General features: G+C 59.0%; 1 protein-coding gene across 1 annotated transcript; it reads left to right on the top strand.

Annotated features, from left to right (window-relative positions):
- The first annotated feature begins 544 nt into the window (after positions 1–544).
- Positions 545–9,524, top strand: LOC138686392 (homeobox protein EMX1-like). The gene is given in 4 exon segments (XM_069788998.1): positions 545–808; positions 810–921; positions 3,191–3,375; positions 9,274–9,524. Coding segments are annotated over 4 exon segments (729 nt in total). The 3' UTR covers positions 9,442–9,524.
- The last annotated feature ends 1,110 nt before the right edge of the window (positions 9,525–10,634 follow it).

The following is a 10,634-nucleotide window of genomic DNA, read 5'->3' as shown; positions in this document are numbered from 1 at the left end:
GAGGGAAAAGAAAAAAAAAAAGGATTTTTTTAAAGATTTTTTCTTTTTTTTTTTTTTTTTAAAGAAGAAGAAAAAAAAAAAACCCACCCCGCAGCCGGAGCCCCTCTACCACAACTTCGCGACGCGCCTGCGGGAGCTGCTCCAGTCCAGTTTTTCGGGCGCTCCCTCCCTCCCCCTGCCTCCCACCCCCCCCATCACCCCCCTTTACCCCCTCCCACCCCCTTTACCCCCCCCACCCCACCCCGACCCCCGGCCCCGACCCGAGCAGGTGAAGCCGCCCCCTCCTCCCAGCCCCGCCAGGTACCGGCCGTATTTGTACCGGCTGCCCGGGGCTTTTGCGGGTTGCGTGGGCGCCCGCGGGTGGGCGACGGGGCGTGTGTGCGTCTCGGGGGGGGGGGTGTTTCTCGCACAGACACACACACAGAAGGAAAGAAGCGCACACCCGGGAGGAACAACCCCGCTCCGGGCCCCCCCCCCCAAACCCCCCCCCCTCCCTCCCCTTTCCCTCCCCAACCCCTCCCCGCCCTTTTCCCGGCTCCAAACCATGTTCCAGCCGTCTGCGAAGCGCTGCTTCACCATCGAGTCCCTGGTGGGCAAGGACACCCACCTCAGCCCCGAGGACCCCCCGCGTCCCGCCGCCCTCGGTTACCCCGGACCCGCCGACGCCGCCGCCGCCGCCGCCGCCGCCGCTTTCCCCCCCGGTTTCCAGGGAGCAGCAGCCGCCGGTCGAGCCCTCTACGGCAGCACCGAGCTCGTTTTTCCCGAGGCCGTGGGGCACCCGGGGTTACCCGTCGGGCCCCATCAGTTGGGGGGGGTCGGGGCTGCCCCCCCCCCATTCTTTTTTCGGGCCGCAACACCGCGACCCGCTCAACTTCTATCCCTGGGTGCTGCGGAACCGCTTCTTCGGGCATCGCTTCCAAGGTGAGAGGGGGGCATCGCCCACCCGCGGCTACCGGGACACGGGGGGGACGGGGACGGGACACGGGGGAGACGTGGGACCCCTTAAGCGGCGGGGCCGAGGGGGTCCCGGGGGCAAAAAAACCTGTTGCTGCGGTGCCTGCACGCACGGCCGGTGTGCTCCGGGGGGGTTTGCACCCCCCCGGTGCTCGGTGCGTTTGCACACCTGGTGTCAGAGGGCGTTTGCACACCCCGCTGTCTGGTGCGTTTGCACACCCGGTATCTAGTGCCTTTGCACGCCCCGGTGCTCGGTGCCTTTGCACACCCGGTATCTAGTGCCTTTGCACACCGGTGCCGAGTGCGTTTGCACACTCCGGTGCTCGGTGCGTTTGCACACCGGTGTCGGGGTGAGTTTGCACGCCCCGGTGCTCAGTGCCGTTGCACACCCGGTGCCGGAGTGCCTTTGCAAACCCCGGTGCGCTCCCGCAGCCCCGGAGCCGGCGTGCGGCGGCCCCGGTGCCGGAGCCGGTACCGGTGGGCGGGCGGGGGCCGGGGCAGCCCCTCGGCAGCTCCGCCTCGGCCGGAGCGGGGGTCCCGGCCGGGCATCGCGGGGCTCCCGGGCACGGGACCGGCGCTGCCGCCTCCCTGCGCGGCCCCGCGGCCGGCGGAGCCGGGAGTTTGGGGTTCTCCTTCTCGGGAACGAAGGGGAAGATTGCGGTGGATCTCGGCTGGCCAGCGAGATTTTGTTCGATCTTACAGCTTGTCTCTCTCTCCCTTCTTTTTCTTTCTTTCCTTCTTGCTTTCCTTCTTGCTTTCCTTCTTGCTTTCCTTCTTGCTTTCCTTTTTTCTTTCTCTTTCTTTCCTTCTTTTCTTTCCTTCTTTCTTTTCCTTGTTTCTTCTTCTCTGACTCTGTCTTCCTTTCCTTTACCTTTCTTTTCTTTCTCTCCTTTTCTGTCTCTCCCTTTCTTAGTTCCTCTTTCTATTCCGTTCTGTCTTTTCCCCTTTCCTTTCCTTTCCTTTCCTTTCCTTTCCTTTCCTTTCCTTTCCTTTCCTTTCCTTTCCTTTCCTTTCCCTTCCTTTCCTTTCCTTTCCCTTCCCTTCCTTTCCTTTCCTTTCCTTTCCTTTCCTTTCCTTTCCTTTCCTTTCCTTTCCTTTCCTTTCCTTTCCTTTCCTTTCCTTTCCTTTCCTTTCCTTTCCTTTCCTTTCCTCTCCTCTCCTCTCCTCTCCTCTCCTCTCCTCTCCTCTCCTCTCCTCTCCTCTCCTCTCCTCTCCTCTCCTCTCCTTTCCCCTTTTCCCCTTTTCCCCTTTTCCCCTTTTCCCCTTTTCCCCTTTTCCCCTTTTCCCCTTTTCCCCTTTTCCCCTCTCCCTCCCCGGCCCCTCGCTGTCCCCCCCGGGGCCGGCCCGAAGCCCCCAGAAGTGTTCCCAACCTGGGTTATCAGCTCCCCGCGTTATCCATCCGTTCCCCACCAACCCCTCGCCGGGCTCCGGGCTCCGGCGGCTCCGCCGGCGATTGCGGCGGTTCCCGGGGGCACCGGCCCGGCCCCCCCCGCCCCCCCCGGTCCCGTCCCGGGAGCGGGGCTGCCCGCTCCGGCCCCGCTCCCCCCCGCCGCCCCCCGGCTCCGCTGCCTGCGCAGCCCCCGGCCCTTCCACCTGCCCGGCCTCCGAGCCGTCTCCCTTTCTGGCCTTTTCTTTCTTTTTCTTTTCTTTCGTTCTTTCATTTCTTTCTGCCTTTTCGGTCTCTCTCTTTCCTCCCTCCCTCTCTCCCTCCCTTCTTTCTTTTTTCTTTCTTGCTTTCCCACTTCCCTCCTCTCTCACTTTCCTTCTCCCTTTCACTTTCTTTTCCTTCTTGTCTTTCTGTCTTCTTTTTCTTTCTTTCTCTCTTTTCCCTTTCTGTCTTCTTTTTCTTTCTTTCTCTCTTTTCCCTTTCTGTCTCTTTTTTTCCCCTGTCACTTTCTTAGGCTTTCTCCTCTTGTTTATCTTCTTTTTTCTCTCTTTCTCTCTGTTTTTTTCCCCTGCCTCCCCCCTTCTCCCTCTCTTTCCTTCCTCTTCCTCCTGCTCTCCCCATCCATCCCTTCTCCCTCTTTCCTTCTCTCTCCTTTCCCTTCCCCCTGTCCCACCCCACCATGGGACCGCAGGGAAGGTGCCCAGGACTCCCCCAAAACCCCCTTGTCCATCCTTCCCGTGTCACAGGGCGAGCGGGTCTCCCCAACATCCCCCCCCCAACCCTGGTCCCACAGAAGGGGGAGCTGGGGGGGTGCCGGCGCGGGACCCTAACGGGGCTCTCTGTCCGCAGGGAGCGAGGTGTCCCAGGAAAGCCTGCTCCTCCACGGCCCCTTCGCCCGGAAACCCAAGCGCATCCGCACCGCCTTCTCGCCGTCACAGCTCCTGCGGCTGGAGCGAGCCTTCGAGAAGAACCACTACGTGGTGGGCGCCGAACGCAAGCAGCTGGCCAGCAGCCTCAGCCTCTCCGAGACCCAGGTACCCACTCGCCCTTCCCACAGCCGTCGGTCCCGACGTCCGTCCGTCCGTCCGTCCCCTCTACCAGTGGGAGCAGCTCGGCATCGGGCGGCCGAGACGACGCCGAACCTGTGCGGGGCTCGGGCTGCGCTCTGCCAAATCCCGGCTGGGTTTGTCCAGGAATCCCACGTGGAAACGGTGGCCGAACCGTGCGGGTTCGCGTGGGCTCGGGGGTTGGTTGGGGTTTTTTTTTGCCATGGTGTTTGGTCGGTACGGTCACCCCCGGTGGGGCTTGAGGCTGGGAATGCGTCGTGCCACGCTCCGGAGTGGTTTTCCGGTGTTATTTCTTACTTGCTTGGGGTGTTTTTCCCAAGAGCAATATCTGGTTTTAAAAATCCAGTTAAAAAAAGAACAGCAGCGTGAGACCCTTCCCCGGAGAGCTGCAAAAACGCACCTCAGTTGTGCGGCTTTGGTTCCGTACACAAACACCGCCGTGCCCGAAAGTCAGGATGGGTGCAAAGACGGGTGCCTGCCGAAGGGCATTTATTTCAGCTGCAACTTTGTGATTTTTAGAAAAGACATTTCACGGGCTCTAAAAAATGATGAGACCCAGGAGGGCCGTCGGGCAGCAAAGGGAATGGAAAAGTGTAGGGTGCCGGGGGAAAACAGGGGAGTCGGGGCTGAGCATCTCTGTGCCTGTCCAAGCCCGGTGTCCTAGCTAACAGCTATTCCCAAACACTCTGGGTGAAGGTACGCTATTTCCCATAATATTCAGTAACTGAGTTGATGGAGAAAGTTTTCTCCAAATTCTGGCTAGGTAGTTTGGCCTATATTCTGAAATAATTTAATTTTTATCCTTTAATTTAATTGGAAAATAAAGCTGGAGCCGTGGGTGTTCCCGGTACCCGCCTGGCTCATCCTCGCCCAGGCTCTGCCAAGCAAAAACCTCCAAATGCAGCTCTGCGAGAGGGAACGTACCGGGAAGAAAATGTCACAGGGACGGCGGGAAACGGCAGGTTCGGATATTGGAGAGGATGGACCAAGCCCACAAAATCCAGAGGCTGTTTGTATCCTGATGCTGATGCTATCCCGACCCCCCCAGCCCTGCGGCTGGCAGGGCACGGCAGTAGCTGGCACCCGGGCTCAGGTCCTTTCCTTGCTGCTTCTGTCACCTCTCCGGGCTGAAAATGATGTTAAAGGAGAAAAAAAAACAAAAAACAAACAAACCCTGAAAGGTCAAAGAACAAACAGCAACTTGTCCGGGCGGAAAGGGCAGCTGCGGGGTGCCCGAGGGGGAGCTCAGCGAGTCCCTCAGATTTTGCATCATTGCCCCGAGCCTGAATGCAATAATGCAATTTATTGGGGAAAAAGCAGAGGCATCTGTCCCTAAATCCGGGTGGAGATTTAGAAATGGCAAGAGGCAATATAGATTTTTAAAAAAAATATTTTTTTTTTTAATGCACTGCAGCTTATTTTGTAGTATGGTATTTCCATGTTTTTTGAAAGCTGCTGCAGCCGCTCGGCGCAGGGTAATTCATCACCTGAGGGCAGGGAGCGAGTGCGGGTCAGGGCGGGAGGTGTTTGGGGGGGCCTGGGGCTGGTTCCTGGGGGGAAAGAGCATCAGGCCCGGCACAGGGGGATGGCAGCAAGTGTTGGCAAAGTGTCCCCAAAGGCAGCAGCAGTTGGCAGGGGGACCCGCGGGGGCGGCAGGGAAGACTTTTTCCCTTTCGGCTTTGTGGCTTTAGAAAAAGAATCTTTAAAAAAAAATAATCTTCTTTTAATGACCTGGAGGGAAATAACCCCAATGGGCAGAGGGATGTGACACGGGATGGGTTTCAAATACCGGGACTGGCAGGGTGGGAGAGCCAGCCGGACCGGTGACCGTGCCAAAAGCAGGCATTATTATTATTATTATTATTGTTGTTGTTGTTGTTGTTGTTGTTATTAGTATTATTATTATATATCCAGTGATGAATCCTACACGCACACAAACCTCCCATGGAAAACCACCCCCCATCCTCGGTGACACGCATTCCCGGTGCGACACAGGTGTGTTTTCACCCACCGCAAACACCCAGCCCCACATCCAAACCCACGGGTGGATGTGTTTCATTATTTCCCAGTGGATTTAGCTGCTCCGAGAAGGGGCTGCCGGTTCTGGCTGTGCCTGGCCCTATTGCCCAGCTGCTTTTCCTCCTGGAAAAGGGAGTTTTGCCCTTTGGGCTGTGCCCGCTCCGGGTCCCCAGCCGGGGAGCAACACCTGGAGCAGCCCTGGGGGAAGGTGAAAAGGGTACGGATACCTGCCCGGCATCAGGAAATGCCTTGGGATATAGGGTGGGGAAGGGCGGAGGTGTTTAACCCCTTCTCACCATTTCTCCTGCCAAGGAGCTGTATTAGTCTGGGATAAGACAGGCCCATGCAACAACAACAACAACAACAACAACAACAACAACAAAAAAGGGAACGGGAGAAAATCCAGCAGCAGCACAGGGTCCCGAAGGAAACACCAAGTGTTCAATAAGTGGGATGAGGCTGGAAGATGCGTAGGGATGGCTCGGGGCGGCGGGGGGGATGCAGGGTGGCCTGTGCGAGAGGAGCCCTGCGTGTTGGGATGACGCGGGGGGGGACGGGACACGACTCGGTGCGTGTGAGCCGGATGGTATAACGAGCCCGATGATGGTCGTCGTGCCGCGGGGGTGCCAGGCAGCGTGGGTGCACCGGGGCTGGCGTGCCGGGGGTGGGATTCGTGTGCCGGGTAGATGGGGAGCAGGGAGGAGGAGGAGGAGGAGGAGGAGGAGAGGGGGGTACCACGCTGCGTGCTGTGGTCATGCCGGGCTGGCCGACACGGGCGGTCACGCTGCCGTGCCCATCGCCGGTGGCGTTGGGTCACTTCACCTCCCCGGGGGGGGCGCGCTGGGCTGGGGAAGAACTTCCCTGAGTTAATTTTGCACGACGCAACCTGGCCGTCCGGGCAGAGCCTCTCCATCCCCGGCAGCAAGTGGTGCTAACAACCCTGCTCTGGGGTCTCCAACCTGTCTTCCCAAAGGAAAGGCCTCAGCCTGGCTCCTGCCAGGAGATTATGGAGATGCCGTATAGCCCAGCATCCGCAGCAGCCCTGGCCGGTGGGTCGGGGCAGCTGGGCATCGAAGCCGCTCTGGCAGCAGCAGTAATAATTAACAAGCGAATGCCTGGGAGTTAAGGGAGGAGAAAGATGCGCGTCCCAGATACAGCCAGAGAGCAGCCGCATGCAAAGCCTGGGGCTGGCAGTGGTCTGTGCCCCCCCCTCCAAGGACCGTCCCCAAAACCAAGCTCTTAAAAGTTTTGGGGTGTTTTCAGAAGAAAAGTCCCAGCTGGGACTGCAGTTGTAGGTGAGGGTGCAGCTTGGGGAGCTCTGCTGCCCTTCGAGGTGGTGGCACATTCGGGTGACAGCACGGCACAAGCGGTGTCACCGTGTCTGGCCCCGAGCGATGACGGAGCTGGTCCCTCTCGGTCACCATCCAGACCCATCCCTGTGCTCTCAGCCCTCAGCAGGGTTTGGGTCGTCGTCCAGGGGAGCTGCACATGAAGCCACCGGCTGTTAATTGTCCCCAGTTTGGTGACGGCAACGTCACCTTTCAGCCAGAGCTGATTCTCTGGGTGCTGTCGGCATCCCCGAAGCAGAGCGTGATTTCTCGGTGGAGGCGATGGCCCGCAGGGTGTTGCACGGGTGGGAGCGCATCGCGCCTGCAGGCGAAAGCAGTGGACGGGAGCTGTGTTACAGAGGCAGGACCGGGATGCAGGAGCCATCTGGGGACCGTCCCCATCCCGCAGCAGGAGCACGGGGACGGTGGTGACCCTGGAGAGCAGGGCCAGTCCCGGGGAACGGCAGGGACCCCGGGAGCATCACACTGGTCGGATGCACAAACACCCGGCATGACAATGGTTAATGTGGCGAGGGTTTGGGAAGGGATAAAACCCCCTGAGCTTGGGGGTTTAAACCAATTACTCTTGGAGTCAGGATGAGGCATCGTAGGGGGCAGCTTATCCCCCAGTTGCCCACTGTGAGGTTCTCACACTTCTCTCATTGTGGCTTCTGGCCTGTTGGAGCGAGGGATGCGGTATCGGAGGGGTCAGGGAGCCCATCCAGCCTGGAAACATCCCCATTCCCGCAGCCGAAACAGTCAGGAAGCGCAAGGGAGCCTCATCCCACAGGAGATGGCCGTACCCGGCTGGATTTCTCCGAGCTGAACAGAGCTGGAGAGGAAAGGCTTTACGTGCAGGAGCTGCTTCACACCCACCCCTGATTTCCACAGAGCCTCACTCAAGCATCTTAATTGCTTTATGCCTTAGTTTCCCCTTCTATAATTTAGGGATAAGGCAACTTCCCTGCTCCCAGAGGGCTGAGAGCTTTAATTAAAGTTTGCAAAGTGCTTTGCAGTCGTTGAATGAAAGGCGCCAGCTCCGTATTGTTCCAGAAATGCCCCAAAGCTAGGAAAGCAAATGGTTTGAGTCCAGGGCGGTGTGGGGGGGGAGGTTTATAATATATACCGGTGCCATAAAGCAGCTGTTTCAATAGACTAAGCATGCCTTGAAGTCAAGGGCTTGTACTGTGCTGGCTGCGCGGCACCCGGCAAGGGTTTGGCTCACCTGGGGAATGCGGTGAGGTGTGAACACTGGCCTTCGCCTCACTGCGAAAGGCTCCAGAGCGGCAAGCAAACGTTGCCTGCAATTAATGCTGAAGGAGAAGGGGGGAAAAGGGGTGACGGGGGATGAGGTGCGGGTAAAGGCTTCAGCCTGGCCGGTGGCAAGCTGGCGAGCAGCGGCACCTAGTGTCTTGCGGGGCCTGGGAAGCCGGGCAGCATCCCGCATCCCATCTGCAGCATCCCGTATCCCATCTGCAGCATCCCGTATCCCGTCTGCAGCATCCCGCATCCCATCTGCAGCATCCCGCATCCCGTCTGCAGCATCCCGCACCGCTGCCTGCAGCATCCCGCATCCCGTCTGTGACAACCTTGCACCGCTGCCTGCAGCATCCTGCATCCCCGGATGCAGCATCCCGCACTGCTGCCTCTGGCATCCCGCATCCCTCACTGCAGCATCCCGCATCCCCGGCTGCACGGCATCCCACACCACTGACCGCCTGGGTGCTTTCAGCATCCCAAACCGACCGCCATGTCCGTGGTGCCGTGTCCGTGGTGCCGTGTCCAGCCCCCACCACGGGCCGTGCTCCCGGCGCTGGCATCGAGGGCATGCGGGGTCGGAGAAGGATGCTCGGGGCCTCGGGTGGGTGAGGAGGGCGTCATCTCCAAGGATGGAGACCCCGCTGCCTCTCCTGGGACAGCGTTTGACCACCATCACGGTGGAAAAGGTTTCCTGAAACCTCAATGTGGTAAATTAATTATCAATAATTGTAATTATAATCTATCTAGAATTAGCTACCTGGTTATATACAGGTTAGCCCAAGCGTAACGATGCCACGCTGGCCCTGGACACAGGTCCGCACTGGAGGTGTGGGGATGGCTCCGCGTGTCCTCCCACGTGGCCGTCGCAGACCTCGCCGCTGCGCGCAGCCCAGACGCCGGGGTGATGGGCACCGGGTTGCGCCACTGTAAGGAGGGTCCCGTGTGCCTGCTGGCCCCGTGTCTGAGGTGGGATTGAGCGTCCTTCACCCGTCTTGGGTTTCTCCAAGGCTGGGATGCGCAGCGAAGCAGAGCTGAGAGGCGGCAGCACCCCGCATCCTGCGATGTGCCACGTTTGTCCCCCTCCCCATCCCACCTTGCCGTGGGCAGAGGGGAAACCGAGGCAGGGCAGGGTGGCGGTGGGAGCGCTCCTGGAGGGACAGGGACTTCTTTTTTATCGGTGTCCGAGGAAAACTGAGCTTGCTGCCCGGGACCCGTGCTGGGACCCCTCCGCGAGCGCCCGTCTCTCCTTCTCGCCCAGGTAAAAGTCTGGTTCCAGAACAGGCGGACGAAATACAAACGGCAGAAGCTGGAGGAGGAAGGCCCCGATTCGGATCAGAAGAAGAAAGGTTCCCACCACATCAACCGATGGCGCCTCGCCACCAAGCAGTCGAGCGGAGAAGACATCGACGTCACCTCCAACGACTAAGGCAGGGACAGGCTCCTGGTGCAGCCACCATGGAGAGGAACCCGGGGGAGGAAGGGGGGACACAGGCGGCATCACCGAACAAACTCTAGGGACGTCACCCAAACCGCCGCCTTTTCTCCGGGGTGCCCGGCCTTGACCGGGGACCCACACCCCGTGTCCCCCCCCCCCCTCCAGTCACCCGGGGTATCCCTCGGAGGTGCTTTTCGGGAAGCTCCCGCCGCCGAGCCGAGGAGGAAGAGGAGGCTGCCAGGGCGCCCGTGGCCCCGGGGACGCGACCGTGCATCCTCCTCCGCGCTGGAAGCCGTCCGTCAGCCATGAGATCAAATAAAAACGTCCTACCTAGAAGCTCAGTGTACCCAACCCCTTTTTCATTTTCCTTTTTATTGTTATTTTTTTGCTTTTTTTTTCACCTCCCTCCTTTTCTCCGTCCTTTTTTTTTTTTTTTACACTGCTTTATTTTAATTTATTCTTTTATTTTTGTGCCTGTGTGCGTGCGTTCCCCGTCGTAGGTAGTCAGCAGCTGTAGTGTGTGTTACTGCGTGGTAATAAAAAAGCAAAATGCGCTGGAAACCCGTCTGGTTGCCTCGGTGGAGGGGGGGGACACATGACAAGGGGACCGTCCCCCTCTCGCATTGCCGGCCGAACGGCCGCGGGGACGGGGAGGGCTGGGTCCCACGGGAGCGATGGAGCCAGGAGAGTCGGTGGCCGCAGCGTGGTGGGCGCTGGGGAGGATGAGGATGGCCGTGAGGATGGGGGTCTCCCTCGGGGGTCCCCAGCGGAGCGGGGCCACCGCCGGGGTGGCCGCAGGTATGAGAGGTATGCGGCAGCTTCGGGGCCGGCAACTTCACACCTGCGCCGGGGATTGAATGTCGGTCGGGGAGAGGTTCCAAACAGCTCTGCTTCCCTCCCGCCTTCCCCTGGGAATATCCCCCTTCCCTTCCCCGGGGATACCCCCGAGACACGGGGCTGGCGAAGGGACCTCCTGGGACCCCCCGGCGATGAGGGACTTGGGTGGGGGGTCTTGGGCGACAAAGGTTGGGCATCCTTCCCATGTCTCGCTGGAGTTTGGGGGAAAGGACACTTATAATAATTTTATATATATATATATATATATATATATATATATATATATATAAAATATTAAAATATATATACACACAAATATAATAATTATATATAAGATATACCATATA

This window comes from Haliaeetus albicilla, chromosome 1 (genome assembly GCF_947461875.1).
Source record: "Haliaeetus albicilla chromosome 1, bHalAlb1.1, whole genome shotgun sequence".
NCBI classification, from domain to species: Eukaryota; Metazoa; Chordata; class Aves; order Accipitriformes; family Accipitridae; genus Haliaeetus; species Haliaeetus albicilla.
This window is presented reverse-complemented; position numbering and strand designations above follow the sequence as displayed.